Below are 23,248 nucleotides of genomic sequence, written 5' to 3' on the forward strand. Positions count from 1 at the left end.
GATAGGGTGGAGACATGAGCATCTCGTCGTTATTTACAGATCTCTGGTATAAAAGGGAAGGTGCTCAACACAGAAGGAGCGAACGAGACCAAAAATACAACACGAGAACAATCGGACATAAACGTTCATAGAAACGAAAAATACACACAAATACACACACCAATTTGATTCTGCGATACAGGCATTTGGAATTTCGCGCAAAAACATAAATTCAAATTAATCGAATTCATTCGGCCAGCCCTAGGTCAGGTCCTCCCAGTCTGGACCATATTAACAAACGGTGTGTTCTTCTCAGTGTCTGGGAGACACTCTCCAGACGTCCATCAAAACTATGAGGGAGGATAAACATATTGAACGAATGCATGTATGCATGCAATGTACTCAATGCAGCACAGCACAGAGGGCTTTAACGTAACACACAATCTATATACATATACACAACAAGACAGTTCATGTAGAATGCATACTGTGTATTTGTCTGTCTATGTACTGCCTATAGTCAAGTCAAACCCCATCGAGGTAAATCAGTGCTAATTTCTTAACCCCTGTGTAATCCAATTATCCAAGTATTACTGTGAGCACACATACAGAAAAGGCTGGGCCTGTGACTCTTAAAAGCTTTACATATTGACCTACTAATACTAACACCATGTTTTGACTTTCTATTGCTTTTAAAGTTAAATGTCAGTGTTGTTTATGGAAACGTGGTTGTCAACAGTTAATTGTCTTTTAACTGTGTGTCAGACAGGTAATCACTAAGAGATCCCTAATCACATCAACTGTACTTAAAGAACCTCTTGAGCTATAGCCTCCTGACGTAGACTAATACAATTTCTATTCTAGACGTTTCGTCGACATTGATTTCATCTGTGCACAGACAACAAAGTGAAAGACCAAGTGGTGTCTTCACAATGTATGAACAGAAAATGCAATATTCTGTTTATCCAATGTTCTGTATGTAGTTACAGGATATTAGCTGTTTTTGTCACAGGTCAATAATTGAACATAGAATCAAGATCTCTCGAAAGGGGTCAAGAAATGACCCAGTCCTAGCCTCATCAACCCAGGTACTGTCTGAGAGGCTGATCCATAGCCATGCTTCTGAGACTTTCAGATAAGAGTTTCTATAACTGGCCTGCCCTCAAAACCAGACCAGACCAGGGGTCTGGGTCAACATATCCAAGACTCAACATGAGGAGCAATACGTTTCACTACTTTTTTCCTCAGTAACAACATTCATGTCAAAAAAGATCCAAATTATATGAAATAGCTCTTATGAGACAAGGGCATATTGTCAATTTTGCTACCAATTCACCAATTATTTAAGTACTCGTCCCCAGACCTCCATTATCAGGTACGTGATGAAGTACTGTATATGAAATAGCGTCAGCTTCCTTTAAGGGCCCTTGGTCTGCACTGCTTGGTCTGTCCTGTACCAAAGGGTCCTAAATCTCTAATCCAGAATGTCCCCATTAACTGTAGGTCCATATTTGGCACTTCACCATGCCAGACCTCAAGGTCAACGTCCTTGACGTCAGAGCTCTGTGGTTAGACTGTTGCCTCCTGTGACGATGTGGATTTTGCCAGCACCCTCACGGTTAATTTACATTGACATTTTAAGCATTTAGCAGATGCTCTTATCCAGAGTGACTTACAGTTAGTGCATTCATCTTAAGATAGCTAGGTGGGAAAACACATATCACAGTCGTAGTAAATACATTTCCCCATTAAATGGGCACCTTCCCATCTAATTATCCCCATGGACATGAACATCTTTACCATATTCAACAAGGAAATGTAAAATACAACACTACACCCTGTCCCCATACAGAGGTTTTGATTCATGCTGCACTGTATTACTAATACAAATAGCACTGAAGAAATGAATGGGGTAAAAAAGAGTTTGATGTTGTGTAATGATCTTAAGTAGTGCTACACTTAAATTGTACTGTCTAGAGTATAAACTATAGGGATTTGGGAATGATTTACTATTACAGTTTGTTGTATATGCTCTAAAACAAATTTCAGAACTATGTGCTTACAGTTAGCTCTGAAACATTCCTAAAAATCACTTATTGTTTGAATGTCCTTGATACAGTAAGATGCTGCGTGGTGATTGGATATATAGCTAAAAGTATTAGACACACAGTATGTAGTCACATATTAGAAAAGATGATCTTACGCAATGCAGATTCACAGTACTTCCTCAATGCTCTGACGTATATACCGAATACAGCAAGACGGACATGACGACTAACTTGGTTTTCAGTTAACTTGGAAAAAATTGTCTAGCCAATTATGAGTAACGGGATTGATCCATTATTCATTTTATCCACACAAAAAATCCTTTCTGAAAAATGTTGCTATTTTTTGCTATTGGCTTCAATGTTTGTTTAATCAGAAATGTTTTGATGGTATTTCTGATGGTAAATTACAGGTAGGCCTAAATACCAGCTGTAACAGGACTGTTAAAGAATGCCACCTGCAAAATCCACTAAATACAGACACACTGATTATCACCAAGTAAAATAACTTTAGTAGATTGACCCCAAACCTGCATGACAAGTCAGGAAATGTTCTTTATTTTTCAGGTGTGTGTGTGTGTGTGTTATTTTTTTATTTTACCAGAGCTATTTTAGGTAAAATATCCCACTCAAGCAACAAAATAGTTGTCAGGAGAAGATAGTGGTCTAACCGTACCACCTGATCACAAGGATCAAGGAACATCATGAGTGACAACACAGTCTTTAAAGACCAATCACAGTGACAACGCAGACTCTTTAAGGACTATTCACATGGACCAGGAACGCAACCACATACAATGTCGACTCCTTTGACAAGCTTGACACAGGCGTGCCAAGGCTTAATTGGATAAGTTAGTTAAAAACACCATATTGACCTGCCTCACTGATGTCCCCACCCTCTCTGATGTCCAGGAATGGAGGTGGGGTGAGGGTGGTGAAGGAGCTGGCTGACCTTTTTGGAGACCATGTGACTGGAAACCAGGAGATGGCAGGATTAAGAATCAGGGGTATTTAAACAAAGGCCGATTCCTTGTGTTCATTTTGCTCTTGGACTGACATGCAGCAGTAGCTCTCATTTCGAGACAGAAGTTCCTTGGAACATTTGTGAAATTAGGTGAGGCAGAGACTTTTTTATTTTATTTTATTTATTTATTTTTATTTAACCCTTATTTTCCAGGTAAGTTGACTGAGAACACATTCTCATTTACAGCAACGACCTTGGGAGTAGTTACGGGGGGCCTCCTTATTGCTACTTTTCTTTATTATTCCTTAGAAATAATACATTACTACTACTTAATTACTTATTGCTAATATAGATGACTACATTAGTGCTACAGTATAAGTACACATAACTTGTAAAGGAAGTATAAAGGAAAAAAGTTCCAAGAGTATCAAGCAAGAACATCTAAGATTGTGATTGATTGACTGCTGCAAATCTAACACCTGTAGCCATGATGCAGAATGTACATGCATATGTAGCTGTAGCTCACCTGCTCAATTGAATTCTAGCATGATAGTAATGAGTGGGCTTTCAGATTGGGAAGTGAAATGTGGAATCCATTTGTGTGGTAGACAGAAGTCCACATAGCTACAAACGTGTGCATATTGACTCTAAAATCATTGGCACATTAGAAGCAGCAAGTTCCAATGTCCTTACTAGAATACCATTAAGGCATGCCCAATGCATTGCTTCACACTCAATGGTATGCTAGTGTTGATATTGGAACAGTGAGATTTTTTTTATAATAGTGCAGTGGGAACTAGGTGGGAAAACATTTGTGCCAATCAATTGATAAATGATGTGACTGTAGAAACAGTTGACCTGCAGAAATCAAATTCTGCTCCTTAGGGGTAAATTTAAAAACCGCAGGGCAACATCTAAAAAATTGTAAAACAATGACAGGATTTTCAATGTGCATCCAAATCTTCCAGTGGAAGGCAGATATCTGAGAGAGAGCAGACACCACATTCCCAGAGAGAGAGAGGCTAAACTCACCTGTTAGAAGCAGAGACTGAAATCACAACAACAGATGCTTTTGCACAGCTTTACAGATCTCTATCGACTCTGGATGGGCATTAGGCAGCATAGGGAGAGCCAGATCTGTGATCTCATGCAGGTGCAGCATCTGTTGAGTTACATACCATGTCCTGGTAAAGTGAGCTCCATCCACGTCATTATGTTAACAGGATTATGGAGCTCCCAGGTTCAGGGAAGGGGGTACTCAGGAGACAGATTAGGAGGATAGTGCTTAAACGGATGAAGAAGAACAGGAACAAGGACAAAGTGTGGCCTCACCTGTTGTCCAGTATAGTGTCTGAGCCACTAAAGAGATTGGCAGGCCTGCCACTGCCGGTCTCAATAGCATCATTAATTGAGGTCCGTCCCGACATCCTTACTAAGTCATAAGGATCAACCTTTTTTCCCCTGACGACATCAAAGGCCAATGGGATCTTAAATCAGATGCACAGTAGTGAAGATTTAATGTACAATAGTGTTACAATGCTATATGCATGTATATACATTTAGTGGGTGCTAGTCAATTCAATACTTTAGTCAGGTCAAAATAATTGATCATGTAAAATCAGACATCCAAAAAGAAGAAGATGTCCATGCTAAGAAAGGAGAGTATCCAGGGTCAAGACAATGTACCAACCCAAATGGGAAAGATGTTTTGAAAAATATATTATGGGACTGAGAAATTAAGGAGTTGATTTTCCCCCTCCCTTCGTGATCTAAGCAAGTGCGTGTGACACAGAGGACATTCCTGGGATTTAAGAAGGGAATTCATCAAATTGGGTTTTATATGGAATCAGAGATAATCTGGCTGTTTAGCCAAATCCCCCTAATCTATCCTGATTACCAGTAAGGTGGCTGGAGGGAGCCTGGCAGAGATCTAGAGATTAGCAGAAAGACAGCAGTAGAGAAGAAGAGAGGGGGGGTGGAGAGACCTGAAGTGAAGTTAAACTAGCCAGGATAGACGTAGAACATGGGAGTGAGGATAATACAAGATAGAGGGAAATTATGGATTTTCTGGCCAACACTATAACAGCGCACTTTCTCTCTTTATAATGGGATTTATTGGCTTGGGAAACATGTTTACATTACCAAAGCAAGTGAAATAAACAAATATTAAATAAACAATCAGAAATTAAGAGTAATCATTATACTCACAAAAATGTCAAAAGAATAGAGACATTTAAAATGTTGTATTATGTACAGTCTTGTAACAATCTCTGTCTCTCTCTGTGTCAGACCTCAGCAGAAATGAACACAGCTCCCCCTGCAGGAAGCGCCCTGGCAACGCCCGCTGGAACAGCTGGCCCCACCACCCCCAAGAAGGGACCCCCCAAGTTCAAGCAGAGGCAAACCCGTACATTCAAGAGCAAGGCCCCCAAGCCTGGCCAGAAAGGGTGAGAATCTCTCTCTGTCATCACACATTCACACAGATACACACAAACTCCACACATTCACACGAACAAGCACTCAATTTTCTCACATTCTCAAACCTGTATAAATGCAGACAAACAAATTCTAGATACAAAAAAGATACAAACATGTTTCCTTGTCAATTGCAGATTTGGTGATGACATCCCCGGCATGGAGGGTCTTGGCACAGGTAACTTTGATATTCCATCTGCAATCATCAGTAGTCATGTTTGTTCATCTATATATTTGTATTTCTACTTTCAGTATACAGCGTCTTCAGAAAGTATTCATGCCTCTTGAATTATCCCACATTTAGTTGTTACAGCCTGAATTCAAAATGGATTAAATAAATAAAAACTCTCACACATCTACACACAAAACCCCACAAAGACAAAGACATCTTAGAAACATCTTTCTAGACATTTTTGCAAATGTAATGAAAATAAGTACAAGTACATAAGTTTTCACTCCCCTGAGTCAATTACATGTTGGCAGCAATAACAGCTGTGAGTTTTTCTTGGTAAGTCTCAGAGTTTTGCACAATATTTTCCCATTATTATTTTCAAAATTAAGCTCTGTCAAATTGGTTGTTGATCATTGCTAGACAACCATTTTCAAGCAGATTTAAGTCAAAACTGTGTCTCGGACACTTAGGAACATACACTGTCTTCTTGGTAAGCAACTCCAGTGTAAGTTATTGTCCTCATGAAATGTGAATTCATCTCCCAGTGTCTGGTGGAAGCAGACTGAACCAGATTTCCTCTAGGATTTTTCCTGTTCTTAGCTCCATTGCGTTTCCTTTTTTACCCTGTCAACTCCCCAGTTCTTAACGATTACAAGCATACCCATAACATGATGCAGCAACGACTATACTTGAAAATATGGAGAGTGGTACCCAGTAATGTGTTGTGTTGGATTTGCCCCAAACATAACACTTTGTATTCAGGACAAAAAGTGAAGTGCTTTGCCACATTTTTTCAGTTTTACTTTAGTGCCCTGTTGCAGACAGGATGCATGTTTTGGAATATTTTTATTCTGTACAGAGGTCCTTCTTTTCACTCTGTCAATTAGGTTAGTATTGTGGAGTAAGTACAATGTTGTTGATCCATCCTCAGTTTTTAAAGTCACAATTGGTCTCATGGTGAAATCCCTGAGCGGTTTCCTTCCTCTAGGGCAACTGAGTTAGGAAGGACGCCTGTATCTTTGTAAAGACTGGGTGTATTGACACACCATCCAAAGTGAAATTAATAACTTCACCATGCTCAAAGGGATACTCAATGTCTGCTTTTATTATTTTATAGGTGCCCTTCTTTGTGATGAGGAATCGGAAAACTTCTCTGGTCTTTAAAGTTGAATCTGAGTTTGAAATTCACTGTTCGACTGAGGGACCATACAGATAATTTTATGTGTGGGGTACAGAGATGAGGTAGTCATTTAAAAATGATGTTAAACACTATTATTGTACACAGAGTGAGTCCATCCAAGAAAACGTATTGACTCAAGACCTTTCAGATTTAAATTTTTAATTCATTTGTAAAATAAAAAAATAAAAAAACATAATTCCACTTTGACATTATGGGGTATTGTGTGTTTGCAATTCAGGCTGTAACACAACAAAATGTGGAATTCCTTCTGAAGGCACTGAATATCGACAACCAAGACAACCAACAAGTGTTCCTTGCCCTTTTTCATCAACTGGACAATCAATACTAATTGTTTCTCCCTCTCTCATTCTCTCTAGACATAGCAGTGGTCTGCCCATGGGAGGCCTACGGCGACATGGAGCTCAGTGATCTGGCCAAATATGGAATCATCTAAGACTGCTGCCTCCTGCCTTCCCTTAACCTCTCCGCTCTTGATCCTTTCCTTCTGTGTTAGTCTGGCGCGCCACCATAAGGCGACTGGCCATCCCCCTAAAGTCGTCTCGTCACTCCACGCTGTTCTTAAGTCTGTTGTGGTCAGACACTGCGGCCTGAAAGACCACATACGGTGGGCAGACGGAACACTGAACTGTTTATTTGTATTATTATCATATAATAGTATTATACTGTATTTTATACAGGACATAAGAGATACTTGATGTGATACAACAAGACCACCCCCACCCCTCCTCTCTACAATAGCCTACCTCGGCTCCCCCTTCCCTCTTTCCTTTTGTAATCCCTCAGATCCCTTTAGTCCCCCAATTCCTCTGGGAACCATCAACCACAGCAATGGACGCAAGCAAAGACTAGCTATGACGAGCTTGTACTTGCTTATAGTCTACTACAGAACTGTAAATATGTCTCTGTTTCCAATGCAACCTCTACCTTCGTTACCCTCCCTTTTTACCCCAATCTCTTTATTTTGCATTGTGTTTTTTACTTGTTGTTGATAAGGCGTGCTACTGTGAACACACAGGAAACGAAAGGGATGAGACCAGGGAGGAGGGTGTGTGATGCTTTGTCATAGATCATTATGGTGAAGGCATTCCCTGTTATCCCTGTGGTGCCACACTGCCCCCTTCTTAGTGTACGGTACGCCACCAAACAAAATATAAATATATCGATGTGTTACAAACACATTTATATGACGGAATGTGTATGTGTGATTGTATGTCCTGATAGATCCATTAAAGTTTTTATTTTCAATACTCATGGTGTCCTTTGCTTTTCTGTCATTCTGAGAAAATAGAAGAAAATACAACTCCTTCCATGATGGGGTATAAAATGAAAATCTGAGTATGTTATACTTTTCACTAACATCTGACATTCTTTTAAAGAACATTCATTAAGAACAGCAATGAACATTTATAAGCATATAATTCAACCATATTTTTTCTACATTGCTCCACCATAACATACTGTGGTTTGAAACTTTAACAAATGTACAGTACCAATCAAAAGTTTGGACACACCCACTCATTCAAGGATTTTCCTTTATTTTACTATTTTCTACATTGTAGAATAATAGTGAAGACATCAAAACGATGAAATAACACACATGGAATCATGTAGTAACCCAAAAAGTGTTAAACAAATCAAAATCTATTTTAGATTTGAGATTCTTCAAAGTATCCACACTTTGCCTTGATGACAGCTTTGCGCACTGTTGGCATTCTTTCAACCAGCTTCATGAGGTAGTCACCTGGAATGCATTTCATTTAACAGGTGTGCCTAATTTGTGGAATTTCTTTCCTTCTTAATGCGTTTGAGCCAATCAGTTATGTTGTGACAAGGTAGGGATGGTATACAGAAGATAGCCCTATTTGGTAAAAGACCAAGTCTATATTATGGCAAGAACAGCTCAAATAAGCAAAGAGAAACGACAGTCCGTCATTACTTTAAGACATGAAGGTCAGTCAATACGGAAAATGTCAAGAACTTCAAAAGTTTCTTCAAGTGCAGTCACAAAAACCAAGCGCTATGATGAAACTGGCTCTCATGAGGACCACCACAGGAAAGGAAGACCCAGAGTTACCTCTGCAGCAGAGGATAAATTCATTAGAGTTAACTGCAGCTCAGATTGCAGCCCAAATAAATGCTTCACAGAGTTCAAGTAACAGACACATCTCAACATCAACTGTTCAGAGGATACTACGTGAATCAGGCCTTCATGGTCAAATTGCTGCAAAGAAACCACTACTAAAGGACACCAATAAGAAGAAGAGACTTGCTTGGGCCAAGAAACACGTGCAATGGACATTAGACTGGTGGAAATCTGTCCTTTGTCTGATTAGTCCAAATTTGAGATTTTTGGTTCTAACCGCCATGTCTTTGTGAGACGCAAAGTAGGTGAACAAATGATTTCCGCGTGTGTGGTTCCCACCGTGAAGCATGGAGGAGGTGGTGTGATGGTGCTTTGCTGGTGACACTGTCTATGATTTATTTTGAATTCAAGGCACACTTTACCAGCATGGCTACCACAGTATTCTGCAGCGATACGCCATCCCATCTGGTTTGCGCTTAGTGCAGTGCTTCTCAATTATTTTCTGTTACGTCCCCCCTAGGAAGAAGTAAATATTTCGTGCCCCCCCAACTCTCCGCCGCGACTGTAAATAGTATTGTTTGTCTATAAAATTGTTATAAGGACACCTCTGCATAACATTGTATCCTTATTAACATTAAAGAAAACAAAAAAAGAAAAAAGAAAGAAATACAGATCAACTTACAACAAAGAATAACTTTATTAACATTGTTTTTTAGTCTGTAACAGAAAATACTTAAAGTGCATCAATTTGCCAAAAAAAAAAATACAATTCAAGCCTTAACTAAACTGTAATTTTTTGGGGACCAATTTGATACTGAAAAATAGAATAAAATATAATCAATAAATAATAATAAATTCAAATTGATCAGCAACATTAACTCAGGAGCACAATATATGAAACACTTTGACTTATAAAACTAAAATGAATAAAACAATTTGTGCTGATTTTTTAAAATCAAAGTCAGGATTAATGGCTACAATGAGCACGTTTTGCAGAGCACAGCTTTTCGAAGCGGGGTTTGAAGCATGATACTGCAACTCTCAGCTCCTGCTCAATGTTTAGCTGGGACCTGTACTTGGTCTTCAGTGCAGCAACAGCAGAGAAGCCAGTCTCACAAAGATAAGATGTTGCAAAAGGAAGAAGAATACCCATGGCCCTCTGCCCTAAGAGTGGATACTGCCTCTCTACACTCAGCCAGAATTCACTCAGTGTCTGTGATGTGAACCTCAGTCTCAATGTGGAGTCAGACGTCATATCAATGAACTGGTCCTCCTCTGCAGAGCTGAAACCAGTTGGAGCTGGTGCATTGAAAGGATCTCTCACCCAGTCATATTGGGAACTGTTTTCAGGGTACTTTTTAAAGAATCCCATCAGTGATGAAATATGCTCCTTAATATATGGAATCACTGAGGAGGCATCATAGTCAGTAGTGTCAACAAATTCATTCAGGTTCTCGAATGAATTAGTATTTCCTTCATCAAGTCGCCTGCCCCACATTGCAAGCTTTCGAGTGAAAGAGCTGATCTTGTCTGTGACCTGAGGGAGGTGTTTATCTTTCCCTTGAAGCTGTAGATTTAGTTCATTTAGCTTTCCAAATATGTCACTCAGGTAGGCCAGTTGCCAGGAAGTTCTCATCACTACATTTTTCTGCGAGGTCATACTTGTGCTCCTGCTCCGAAAACATTCCTATCTGCTCTCTGAGCTCAAAAACTCTGGACAAGACGTTTCCTCGTGACAGCCACCTTGCTTCCCTGTGAAACAGCACAGCTTGATGTTCAGCTCCCATCTCCTCACAGATAGCAGAGAAGACTCTTGTTTTTAGTGGTCTGGTCTTTATAAAATTGACTACACCTACAATGTCAGTCATAACCTCACTTATTTCAGAGGAAAGGTGCCTTGATGCCAGTGCTTCTCTGTGTATAACACAGTGTGTCCACTCAGCATTAGGTGAGGCCTTCTTGATGAGTGCCCGAAGTCCTTTTCTCATCCCTGCCATGGTCTGTGCACCATCACTGCAAACACCAATGCAGTTCTCCCACTTTAGCCCATTCTCAGTCAGGAAGCAGTCCAGCATTTTGAATAGCTATTCAGCTGTGGCTCTGTCTCTGACATATTTACAAAAAAGTAGATCCTCACACAGGGAGTTTGTCATGTCAAAACGTACTTAAGCGATAAACAAACAGTCTTTGTTGCTGTCAGTTGCTTCATTGAACTGTAAGGCAAAACGTTTGCCTTTGAGTTTATTTACCAGCTGTTCTTTAAGATCGTTAGCAATGTCATTTATACGTCTGGCGACAGTGTCATTGGACAGAGGGATAGTTTTTATTTTTGCAGCACTTGCGTCATCCAGCATGACAGAGACCATGTCTAATGCTACAGGCAGTATTAGCTCCTCTGCTATGGAGTCTTTTTTTTTGCACTGAGCAATTTGGTACGCCACCTTATATGATGCTAACAGTGCTCGCTGGTTTACTGAAGTAGCATTCACAAAGCGGGACGATTGTTGGCAATATTCGGCACGTTTTCACTGAAAATACTCAAGCGGCTTATCAGCGTGATTGGGGTGTCATGTCTTTAAGTGACGCCTTAATTTATTTGGCTTCATGCTGTCCGCTGCCAACATTTTTAGACACAGTAAACATACCGGTGTTTCCTCGTCTCCCACCGTGGTCACAGTGAAGCCAAGCACTACATACGCGTCGTCATATTTCCTCGTCTTAGCTTTCGGGAGACTTACGTTTGTCTCATTATCTCCGTCTCTCTCCGCCTTTCTTTTCATCCCTGTTAAATATTTTTCCATGGTGTTTCTTAAGGGTTTGTTATCTGCACTTCATATCTCCTGCTCTGTGCTGTGTGCTCTTGTGCGGTGCAACAAAAAAAACTACTCCCTGCGGCAAAAAAAAGCATGTTCCCACTATTTGAGAAGGACTGGCTTAGTGGGACTATCATTTGTTTTTCAACAGGACAATGACCCAAAACACACCTCCAGGCTGTGTAAGGGCTATTTGACCTGGGAGAGTGATGGAGTGCTGCATCAGATGACCTGGCCTCCACAATCACCCGTTCTCAACCCAATTGAGATGGCTTTGGATGAGTTGGACCGCAGAGTGAAGGAAAAGAAGCCAACAAGTGCTCAGCAAATGTCCTGGGTGTTACAATCCCTTAGCACACGAAAGGATGGCGAAATCAACTCCTTTATTTCACAGTCCCCCAAATATCTTTCTCAAAACGCCTTTCCCATTTGTGTTGCTACTTTGTTTTGGTTGATGCCCCGTGGTCATAGGTCAGTCTGTGTCTGTGCTTTAATATTTATTTAGTAACTCTTGATAGTATGCTGATACTGTATATTCTTCTCCTAGGTCCCTGAAGCTTATGGAAATCCTATACTGTGAACAGACAAACTATCCCGGCCTTTGTGTCTGTCTCTATGAAAGCTTCAGTGTTTATCCCATTTACACACACCTTACAGAACGTCCTTGCCTGTACAGACTTGAACCCAGGAGCTCAGCACGGGCTTGTTCATACAGAGACCCATTGGAAGGCATTCTCCCTCCCTGACATACACCACCTGAGGGGTATCAATGTTGTGAGGTTATGTCTCAGGGACAGTTAGATGAGTCAGTTGTGTTATTCAGCCTCCTCCTCCCTCCTCCTTGGTCATCACTAGTTACTACAGCCACAAAGTAATAAACCGTGTCTATTTCTACAAAAAATTGATTTTAAACCTAACCTTAATCCTAACCACACTTATGTTTAACCCTAACCTTAAATTAAAACCAAAGAGCAAATTTTTGTTTTAATGAATATCCCATTTTGAGTTTGTGGTTGTAGTAATTAGTGGAAACCCTCCCCCTAACCTCTAACCTCTCTCTGTAACATAGCAACCAGCAGTGGGATTATTTATGATGACCTGGCATTCAGATCTGGGCCTATGCATATAATTTCCAATCACGTGGTCAACTCTCATAGCTAGATGTTCAACTTTAGCATTTCCTTTATACTGTATGTGTGTGTGCGCGCGCGCGCGTGCGTGCGTGCGAGCGTGCTCGCATGTGTGTGTGTGTGTGTGTCAATGTGTATCAGTGCCTGTTCCGTAGCCTCCAGGGATTCGAGCCCCACCTATACTTTGCTGTTTTGTGAGACAGACTAAGAACAAGACAGTGAGAGGAGGGGAAGTCAGGGGCGGGTCAGTCCAAACTTCTCTCCTATCGCTTCACCACTAGATGTAAATGTGGGTGAGGTGAAAAAAAATAATCCTTCATTTCCAAAAGAATTTCCTCCCTCTCTCATTCCTCTCTTCCTGCTTTCCCTCCCTCCCTACCTCCCTCTTGCACTGCCTGTAAAAGATATGGGAACATCCTTGAGTTAGGAGGCACGTTCATACATAGATGACTGTCTACTGATGCATCAGCTGAGAGTTTATTGCAAATCTCAAGTGGAACTACAAGTAGGAGAGAAATAACCACCAACCACAGAGGTGGATGCACTGCAGCCTCCAGATAAAGGGTAAATCAATCAATGTTACTCGTCTTTGTTAGTTCGAAAGTTGTAGCTTGAATGGAGGTATATCCTACCATTTTTTTGCCACCTGTTTTGCCACAGGAAGAGTTTGTTGTTTTAAAGTAAAAATGTGTTCACAAGATTCAAAGTAAGCAGTTGAAGCAGCGATGCCTTCATGTCTCCTGTTGTTGGATGACAATTAATCATTATTGTTTAGACTGTTGTTACTGTCAACCAATTCAACGACCCAATCAATTGAAAAACATTCAAAACAATTGTTTCATTAAATATTTGTTTGTGTTATATAACAAATTACCAGCCACATAAACATGTTCCTGAAATAATCGGCAAAGATAGACTTGATAGAGATGTTTTAGTGACAGGTTATCATTAAGGGTTAAATAAAGGGGCCAGGGCCATATTTACCCAGCGATAAGCATATTAAATGTCATATTTGAATCTCTGACACTGAAACAAGGGCTCTGTTATGAACTAGAGGAAGTGACAATCCCCCCTTGCATTTGTATTTCGCTGTCACGCTCACTCCCTATTGCCCTCTTTCCTGGTTTCACACGGCTTTATGAGTTAATGTAGTCTACATTTCTCCTCTGTGTAGAGCAGGGATGGGCAACGTCCCAATTTGTATTTGTTTATTACGAAATCAGTTGGGGTTTCAACTTACTGCTGCGAGTTAAAATAGTGGAATATACAAGGTGCAATTTGGAAATGTGGTTGTGCATCAGCAGTTATTCTCTTGTCATATAAAGCACTGATAGTCAGTCAATTATTTCATGTCAGCTAACATGTTTTAGATCCCTAAGTTAGTTTTGCAGTCAGCTATCTAAACTGTCCTGTATAATATACAGTATAATACTATGATATGATTATGTTAGTCACTCAGATATAATATTAAAAACTGAAAACATTTCTCTCCACCCTATGGCAAAATGTGTAGAATTGCAGGAAATTATCTGTAAAACAATGTGGGTATGCAGACCCGTGAGCAACTGCAGCCCCTCATGATGAGTTCAGATCTTCTGTGGCCCCGACTCCCTCCAAGTTGTCCATCCCTGATGTAGAGTATCAAGAACCAATTCCTAATGAAATCACTCCTAATTCCTCTGTTCTTACCGTGTACACAACGTTATTTCCCTGTCCTGGCATGTCTGTGGTCTGGCTGCTCCCTTCCCTCTGGCTGCTCTCTCTCTCTCGCTCTCTGATCTTTATTCCAAAGCACCTTAATTGATTTGATTGTCCTAAATACCGCTATGCTCTATAAACAAAGATATTCAGAGTCAAAAATACATGCTCTCATGGATGCTACTTTTTCCAGGTAGCAAAGGCCCAGCTGAGCAGGGAGTATACCATCAAAACAGAAAACCAGAGAGGAAGGACACAACAACATGCAGACAAAACACAACAAAAGGATGGGCTTTCCATTCCAGACACACAAATCTCTTTTTCTCATCCTACTGTTCAATGTCCCACCTCCCAGCACATGTCAGACCACACTGAATGCCAGCACCCTCAACCAAATCATCCCTCCCAGTGCTGCCACTAGCTCTAATGCTATCCCCAATACCACCACTAACAACCCCACTGTAAAATCCACTATCAACCAAGGCACCACTTCCTTCCTCCAGCGCAACTCTTCCTCAAACTCTACTTCCCAGGATGCAATCCTGGGATGTGGGGCGGATCTGGACCCCGTGTACTCCTACCTGTGTGACCGTCAGGCGGCGTGGGGTATTGTGGTGGAGAGCCTGGCCTCACTGGGTTTTGTGGTCAGTTCAGGGCTGCTGGTGGGGCTGCTGTTCTGGACCCTGTGGATGTGTGTGTCGTCCCGCCAGCGAAGGGGCATCGGGGGGAGCGTAGCCTCCATGGCTCTGTTCCTGCTCAGCACGGCGGGGGTCTTCGCCCTGACCTTTGCCTTCGTCATCCGCCTCACCACCCAGACATGCCCCACGCGCCTCTTCCTGTTCGGGGTGCTGTTCTCCCTGGCTTTCTCCTGCCTGCTGGCGCGCTGCCTGGCCCTGCTGGGCTTCTCTGTGGCCCGGGGCTGGGGGGAGGCTGGGGTGGCCCTGGCCCTCTTCACCCTCCAGGTGGTCATCGCTACAGAGTGGCTGATCATTGTGCTGCTGCGGGACGGCCATCCCTGCCAGTACTTCCAGGGGGAGTATGTCATGTTGCTCATCTACGTGCTGGTTCTGCTGGCCGCCGGCCTGGTCCTCTCCCTGTGCTGCCTCTGTCGCTCCTGTCTCACCTACAGCTACAGCTACAGCGGGGGCAGCCGCCGACGGAGCCAGGTCCAGGCCACGCTGCTCTGCCTCACCCTGCTGCTGTCTGCTGCCATCTGGGTGGTGTGGATCACCCTGCTGACCTGGGGTAACATGGAAATGGGCCGGCGGCCGCAGTGGGATGATCCGGTGCTGAGTATAGCCCTGGTGGCCAACGGCTGGGTCCTGCTTCTGGGCCACGGACTAGCCCAAGTGGTTCTCCTCTGCAGGTGGGAGGCCAGCTCAAAGGAGGGCCCCTTAGACTTTGGCGGATGGATCAGTCCCAACGCCAACCTGCCAGGTCTGGGGAGTCTGAAAGAAGGGAGGGAGAACAGAAGCTTTGAGAACGACGGTGAGGAACGGAAAAGTGAGAAACAGTAGCACTGGAAAGGAGTAAAGCAGGGAAATGTACTGTACTGCATGTCTACGTTTAGTTAATCAGCAACATAACATTAGAAACACAGAAAATTGACTGGTGGTACAGTACTCATAAGTTAGCATGGAAGCTACATTATATATGGACTAGCTCCAATGGATAAAATATGACATATGAGGTTAACTACACAATCTGTCACTTTAAGACTCACTGTATGGAATCTGCAGATAATTGAGTCATTGTATCGTGTTCTCTTCCCCAGGCAGAAAACAAGACCCCGTTTTCCAATCACCATATGAGTCTGGATTCTCAATGACAGTGAGTAGGCCTCAAAATGGCTCTGGGCTTACTGGGTGATTAATAGGAATGAGAATCAGCATGTTGTAATAAAGAATAACTAACAAAAATACATGCTTAATCCAGTATAAGATAATGTATAGAATTGTATTATACAAGAGACAAAATTCACAAATTCTACAGCACAAGTGTAGAGTCATGTCTTAAGTGTAAAACTAACACTCAATAATCGATGCCTTCTGGGAATGCTATTAAGTCCAGAAGTTGTGGGCGGAGCTAGACAGTTGGCTGTCTGAAGTATTACAATGTAAATGTACTTTTAATCCGTCTGTCTGCATATTTCAAGACATGGCACATGGGGGTGTAGTGAGATACCCGGGGGTTTGGATGATTCTTACAAAAACTGAAAAACATACACAAATCCAGGTACTTTACATGGACGCCTGATGAAAACTTAAGGGTCGAAACGTTGTTATAAATAAATATCACCTGGGAGCATGAGCAGCAGTGTGAGGGGTCTTCCTTTCTGTTTTCCATGGACAATTCTCTTCTCATTACTCATCTTGAAAAACGTATACTAAAAATGTGGAAGTCAATCAATTCACCATCATTAACACAATGGAACAATCGATTTATTATTTCAATATTGAAAACGCGTGGAGAGAAACAAAATGGTGCAGTTTCAGGCCATGTGGAGGAAAGTGATGCGGGCGCTGGAGATGGGGGTGTGTGCTAGTGGGTCTGGGCAGGTGTGATGTAGTTGATGTTTGTATGATGTTGTCATTTGTATGTTTATGTTTTGTATTGTTCATAAAAGATAAATAACATCTTACAAAAGAATATGACCCTTGCCATTACAAGCAATGTATATGTAATGTTGAACAACTAATTGCCATTATTTACTGCATGAATGTTTTAATGATTCACTATGTTTGTGTTTCAGGAAATAGATCCTGGCAAAGATTACTCCATCCCTCGTCCTCAGACCACCAACATCAGCGAGCCCTATGATGTATACTATGGACACATCCTGTCTGATTAAGATCACATTGCTTTTCATGTATAAACACCCACACACAAAGACAAAAAAAAAAAAAAAAAATGTTACACAGATTATGCAGATGCTATTGCGGGTGTATGTGACTAATACAATTTGATTTGATTTATACATGCACTCTCACATGACCCAAAAATATTTTGGAAGTTCAGCTACACATGTATATTTCTTGAATAGAACCTGCATTGCAACAGGATTTCCATAATTACGTGACTAAGGCTCAATTGATTAATTACATTTTACTTTACTCAGGATCCAAATAGAATGAGCTTACTGAATCTGAGCTAATGTGACAAGTGTTTTTGCAACAGGCTGCTTGAAAACACCAGAGACAGTGTCTAATAGTCTCAGGCAGGAGGAGGCGTGAATCTGTCTGTATCAGGGTGCCAAACTGCAGGGATGGGCAGGGGCAGCGCCAGGCATGTGTGAAGGAGACAGGACCTGGCAGCGTTAAAATAGACCCTTGTCATCATGTCTTAACATCTTACATAAAGGTCCATGCCATTTTTTTTTTTTTTACATCCCACTTTATGAATACATGTTTAAATCAATGTTATGCTATGCATATTGTGCAGTTTGAAAAAGTGTTATTAAAATGGAATGTTAAAAGGTATATTTGTTAGTCATATCTAACAGCAGAGGGCTGATTCATTCTCACAAAAAGAAGCACACGCTAGACTGAGTGGTAGTACTGTTTTAACCACTAGGTGACACTGTACAAGATGTGAATTATTGTTGGTGGGATACAATTTACCTCAATGTTCATACCATTATTGAGCCACCAAATGTAAACAAATGCATTCCATCATGTAATTTCCCCATGCAATTAGCAGTTTACTGATATGAATGATAGATCTGTAGCGCTCTAGGAATGACATGAGAGCAATATAACTTTCTACTCTGCCGGCCTATAGCCATCTGGGTCATCTCAGAGTGGGCGAGTCAGTCGGGTCAATACCTCAATAATTCAGTGGATCCATGTGCTTTATTGTTTCACTGATCAAACTGCCCTCAATGTAATTCTTTCAATTAGTCCTACTTCAATAATCTGGAAGTGCATGTCATCAAATTGGCAATTAGCCTCTTGTGCATTAGAGCAATTAACAGGGATATGAGATTTCCTCCAAACTCAACCCAGACATTGACATTCATTAACTTTAGATGCAATGAGAGATTGGTTAGAGAAAATTGGCTACTTCAGAGTTTAAGTTGGCATAGTTGCCACCAGCACTACTACTAGTGAACAATAGGTATGGCCTGTGTGGCCAAACCATACCCTATGATTACATAAAAATAATCAATGGCAACAAAATCTACCAAACATTTTACCCAAATAAGGAGTTGAGAAAAGAGTATAAAAACCAAACCGTTTATTATGTACATTCAATAACAATGACAGGAAATAGAAGGCAAACATGAAGATGGATGAAATGAAGAGAAATACACAAGTCACTTGGAGAAAATAAAAAAAATAGCACTTGGATCAATGAGCTTTGCAATGCACATGTGAAAACAAAAAAGTCACATGCAATTCCAACTCATATGAAATCCCTGTCCAACAACTCCCACTAGGTTGACTTCAGCACAGTGCAGGGGTAAGTCAGACACACAGCTGGGTCTAAGGTGATCTCAGCAGCCGTGAGAGGGCACATGGGAGTCTCCACTGCTGGGTAACAAGTGTCAACTTATGGAGGGATGGCATTGGAAACAACATTAGTTCAGTCTGTGCTGAACTGCTGTGTGCATGCTGGGACAACATCATTGGTTACTTAACATACTTCAAAAGGAAAAACTGCAGGGGTTCAACATTCCAAATTAAAATTGAACTAAGAGATATAACTGGTAATTCAAATGATACCATGACCACAGAAGAACATAGATAACCCAGGCATAAACTTAAAACAAACAGTATTTTACATATCATTATTCCCCCCCAACTAGAAACCAACTCAAGGGGACTATGTTGAAGCCCCTCTCTATCCTGCCTTCATATTTCACATAACCTCCTTTCCATAGAAAATGTTTTGATTCATGCAACAAATGAAATGACTTTTGACCCCGTCCTTCTCACAGAAACATGCATACTGATACTTTTAATACTTTTAAAGAGAAGTTCAAAATTCTTATTGTCATAACATCATGGCATAAATACTCAACAGAATAACTAATGGAGCGGTATGCATCCCTCCGGGCCTGATAAAACAGCTAGTAACATGGTAATCATCATGTCAACAGGTGGTTTATGGCTCAGCTCTCTACCTGGGTCCTCCACCCTACAACTGTCGCTGAACTACACACTCACTCCCAACTGGGAAAAGGAGGCATGTGGGGGCTCGTTAAAATGGTGTGGAATAGAACGCTTTGTTTCATCATCACACTCACTCTGGTCTGACATTTATTCTGTATCAAAATGCTAAATTCCCCTCTCAAGTCTACTGTGGACCCCTAAATGTTATATTTAAGGCAGTGTAAAATGTTGGGTTATCATCTGCCTGGGACCACTTCATCAAAACCCCTCGGCACATTCAGCAGCCCCGTTTTAAAAGACCAACTTTGCCAGTTCCCAAATGTATTTTGGGGATTTTAAGTTTATTAATCTGTTGCTATAAAATTATGCAAATAAATTCATGTTTGCCCCTATCTTCTCTTTCCACTTCTCAGATGACATTTTCTAGGACAGGGTGCTTTTAAAACACCACCATCAGCAAACTGAAAGGGTGCACTTTGAACCCACCATAAAATAGAAAAAGAGCAAAAATAACAGCAAGAACAATCAGAAAAAGTATAATAAATTTGTACACTTGACCAACAAATGTGCTTTTAGAGAATCTTTGGAACCAAAAGACAAACAATAGCAATAAGATATTCAGAGTATATGGAGATACATAGGTCTATTTATATATTTTTGTTTGCCACTTCCTGTACCTTAAAGTAGCATTGAGGCAGTGACTTTAATACATAATGGACTAGAACATTCCCAAATACTTAGGAGAGAGGAAGATTGCATTGGGTGAACATTACGGTCACTTCTCGAGTGTCTGTATGTGTCAATTTGACAAAAAAATATATATTAAAAATGGTGAAACCAAAAGTAACATCAACTTGTAGTGTTTGTAATTCTCATATGTTTCCTACCATCTGGTTTGTTCCCTCAAACCCCTAAGAATTCCACTCTTATCTGTAAATAGCTGGGTCCAGCGTGCATGACTGGTTTCTACAGCATGTTAGCTATGCCCAGACACTTTCAATGTTTTTACCCCTTTCAGTCACAATTGTGATGCTACACCTGGAATGTCATATAGTCTAGCAAAGAGAAAATGTATAAGGAGTTGTGTTGAGCAGGCATGAGTTGTACAATATTCTCAAAAGGATAAATGAAGACAATGTAGGTATATAATAGTAAGGATACATGATACAGATCAAAAGACTTGTGTCGTTATAGTTTCAACTACAGTAAGAATCATAATCATAATACTTAGACCAGCAATAACAGTATTAATCAACTGGAAAATGTGAAAATGATGATGATGATGATGATAGTGGATGTAATTTCATTGCATCCACATTATATAACAATAATCATTTTAAGCAACGCTTTTTCATAGACAATTATAGAAAAGAAAAACTGAGGTAATGCAGAACAAAAACAAGTCATTTTGTTTCTTTTTCCTTGTCATTTTCACACCGTTTATCTTTTACAGTTGGGTTGGTGGTGTAATGGTAGACTGTTTGGATTTCTCTAATCATTTTCAGAGCAACAGCTGTTACCTAGATTTAACTGCGTCGTCGCTCAGCTTTTGTAGTTCAGATTATTGACTTTTTGCTACTTTTGCGTTTCTTCGTGCCATTCACCTTTTTGTTGAACAGGTTCTTTAAAAAAACAACTTGCATGTGTTCATTGTTGGGATTCCTCCACTGGGGAGCTTTTTGTCAATGTACTGTTTCATATAAAGGACCTAAGATTTCAGGCTAGTGATGGCATACTTTTAGGTCGTACTAACACATTGAGCTGTGTACATATGTGTGCATTTTACATTTGAGTATTATTACCACAGACTATTAGGAGCAAAGGTGTGTAGTGATGTAGTGTAAAAAGTTACTGGTGGGCAGCAATTTCTCCATCCATGTCCAATAGTGTTTTTTTATGTAACCATTCTTGTTCTTCCCACAGTTGTCTTCAATTATTGTTGCCAGTCTTGAAATTCACAGGCAGTTTTCATTCGTCCATTACTATGTCACTGAGTGTGACAGTTGAAGCAAGCCGAGTTACAGTTGAGTTTATCTTGAGTGGATGACCTTTTTCCAAAACACATGGGTTAATACTACCACCCGTAGAAAATGGAGGGGAGCTCTTTCCAAATGAAGAGGTTCAGAAATGTGGAATTCCATGGTGCGAGTGCTGTTTAGTACGGAGCAAACCTACTGTATCCAGCCCGATATAAACTAGCCTGGAGGAGAGAGAAAGGGAGAGAGATAAAGAGAAATTAGAAATAAGGAAAGGAAGATGTAGCTGTTTTTAAACAACAAACAGCAGTGAAAAAGATGTGCGAGAAGTAAATAACTACATTTACATAAAGTGAAGATAACTCAGTTTCCAGCCTGTTGTTGTAGTGTTGCGGCTGGGGGGCTCTTACCATGGCACCGACTCCATAGGCAGCGGCAGCAGGACCTAGAGCGTGGTAGGGATCTGTAGTGTACACTCGCCCATAACTGTCCCAGAGGAATACCAACACATATGTATTTCAGCTGCACATAGTTACAGTGAGAATATAACACTCACCTTGCACTGACTCATAAATAGGCTGAGATATTACAAATCACACAACAAAAGATTTGTAAGATCGAGTGTATCATCAATACCCACCAAAACACAACTAAATCACTTCTACTGTGAGTCATAGCCTAGCATGTTATTGTGTAAAAGTCTGGCCACATTATTACATTTCGAGGCTGCTGCTTCTTGATGTGAGTCCTCCTCATTCTTACCTGTCACTGTAAGCAGCAGCTGCGGCGGCAGCAGTTGCCCCGGTTACAGCAGTAGGCTGAGCAAAGCGATAGGCAGCGGCAGGATAGCCTCCCTGAGAGACAGAGGGACAAATGGAGGTTATTACCATGGTACAGCTGAGGTAGACAGGATCATTACTGAGGCAGAGTTGTGTAAGTGCAGAGTGAGTTAAAGAATCACACAGTACAACAACCAAGTTTAGAACATTTGTGGTTAAAGATTGAAGTATTAACAAATGGTTAAAAAATTATAATAATTACAGTGGAGATTGTTGACAATCGTCAATAATGCAGCATATCAAAGATTCAGAATTATAGAGAAAGATAAGTAACATTTACACGAACCATCCATATTATCGTTGTGTTCTCTCATATGCATATAAGACAAAGAAGAGAGGGAAAATAGAGATGCCACACTCAAACACACTCACAGTGTCACCTCCTGGCATTGAGACAGCATGCATGCCCCAATTCAATGCAAATCTATTTGAACACACCACTGCATTTGGACCCAATCATACAGAACACAACCCAGAGCATTCCCCTGGAAACCTGCAGTACAACTAGGGACAGGACAGAGGGAGGGGGGCTGTGAGAGAAGATAAAGGGGTGAGAGAAAAGGTAGGCCTATGCCTGTAGTGCATGCAGACGTTGATCAGCATGCTTCAGTAGTTGTAGCTCCAGAGTCGAGACCGGGAAGGGGTTAGGGACAGGCTTTAGTAATAAGAAATCGTGTTCTCCTCGTCTTTAATTTCAGCCCCACAGGGCACTGCTGCTACACAGATAGAGTATCTTCCAGCTCATCTCTGTACCTGTTC

At 41.0% G+C, this 23,248-nt stretch overlaps 3 protein-coding genes across 8 annotated transcripts in view; 2 read left to right on the forward strand and 1 right to left on the reverse strand.

Annotated features, from left to right (window-relative positions):
* The first annotated feature begins 5,280 nt into the window (after positions 1-5,280).
* pde6hb (phosphodiesterase 6H, cGMP-specific, cone, gamma, paralog b) lies at positions 5,281-8,051 on the forward strand. The gene is made up of 3 exons (XM_055943633.1): positions 5,281-5,435; positions 5,601-5,641; positions 7,193-8,051. Exons 1-3 carry the CDS (start codon positions 5,290-5,292, stop codon positions 7,267-7,269), a joined length of 264 nt encoding a protein of 87 aa, XP_055799608.1. The 5' UTR covers positions 5,281-5,289; the 3' UTR covers positions 7,270-8,051.
* A 6,713-nt stretch (positions 8,052-14,764) lies between these two features.
* On the forward strand, positions 14,765-17,947 carry LOC129826709 (G-protein coupled receptor family C group 5 member D-like). Its single transcript, XM_055887728.1, has 3 exons — positions 14,765-16,048; positions 16,335-16,390; positions 17,313-17,947. The coding sequence occupies exons 1-3, from the start codon at positions 14,824-14,826 to the stop codon at positions 17,409-17,411; spliced, it is 1,380 nt and encodes a 459-aa protein (XP_055743703.1). The 5' UTR covers positions 14,765-14,823; the 3' UTR covers positions 17,412-17,947.
* An 834-nt stretch (positions 17,948-18,781) lies between these two features.
* The window catches only part of LOC129826684 (RNA binding protein fox-1 homolog 2-like), a 38,543-nt gene continuing 34,076 nt past the window's right edge, over positions 18,782-23,248 (reverse strand). For 3 of the 6 annotated variants that reach the window (XM_055887717.1, XM_055887711.1, XM_055887707.1), the window contains exons 11-13: positions 22,413-22,504; positions 22,061-22,136; positions 18,782-21,874 (exon numbers count right to left, since the gene is read on the reverse strand). In XM_055887717.1, the coding sequence (XP_055743692.1) occupies positions 21,830-21,874; positions 22,061-22,136; positions 22,413-22,504 (213 nt within the window). In that variant the 3' untranslated portion in view covers positions 18,782-21,829. Of the gene's footprint in view, positions 21,875-21,997; positions 22,137-22,412; positions 22,505-23,248 lie in introns of all 6 variants that reach the window. The other 3 variants (XM_055887692.1, XM_055887700.1, XM_055887682.1) reach the window with 1 other exon arrangement.

This window comes from Salvelinus fontinalis, chromosome 2 (assembly GCF_029448725.1).
Source record: "Salvelinus fontinalis isolate EN_2023a chromosome 2, ASM2944872v1, whole genome shotgun sequence".
NCBI classification, from domain to species: Eukaryota; Metazoa; Chordata; class Actinopteri; order Salmoniformes; family Salmonidae; genus Salvelinus; species Salvelinus fontinalis.

Bases quoted from the DNA above. Each gene is read 5' to 3' on its own strand.
- LOC129826709 (XM_055887728.1), top strand. From the start codon at position 14,824: ATGCAGACAAAACACAACAAAAGGATGGGCTTTCCATTCCAGACACAC. The intron at 16,049-16,334 runs GTGAGGAACGGA...TCTCTTCCCCAG, and splicing joins CAGAAGCTTTGAGAACGACG to GCAGAAAACAAGACCCCGTT. The intron at 16,391-17,312 runs GTGAGTAGGCCT...TTTGTGTTTCAG, and splicing joins AGTCTGGATTCTCAATGACA to GAAATAGATCCTGGCAAAGA.
- pde6hb (XM_055943633.1), top strand. From the start codon at position 5,290: ATGAACACAGCTCCCCCTGCAGGAAGCGCCCTGGCAACGCCCGCTGGA. The intron at 5,436-5,600 runs GTGAGAATCTCT...TGTCAATTGCAG, and splicing joins CCCAAGCCTGGCCAGAAAGG to ATTTGGTGATGACATCCCCG. The intron at 5,642-7,192 runs GTAACTTTGATA...CATTCTCTCTAG, and splicing joins CATGGAGGGTCTTGGCACAG to ACATAGCAGTGGTCTGCCCA.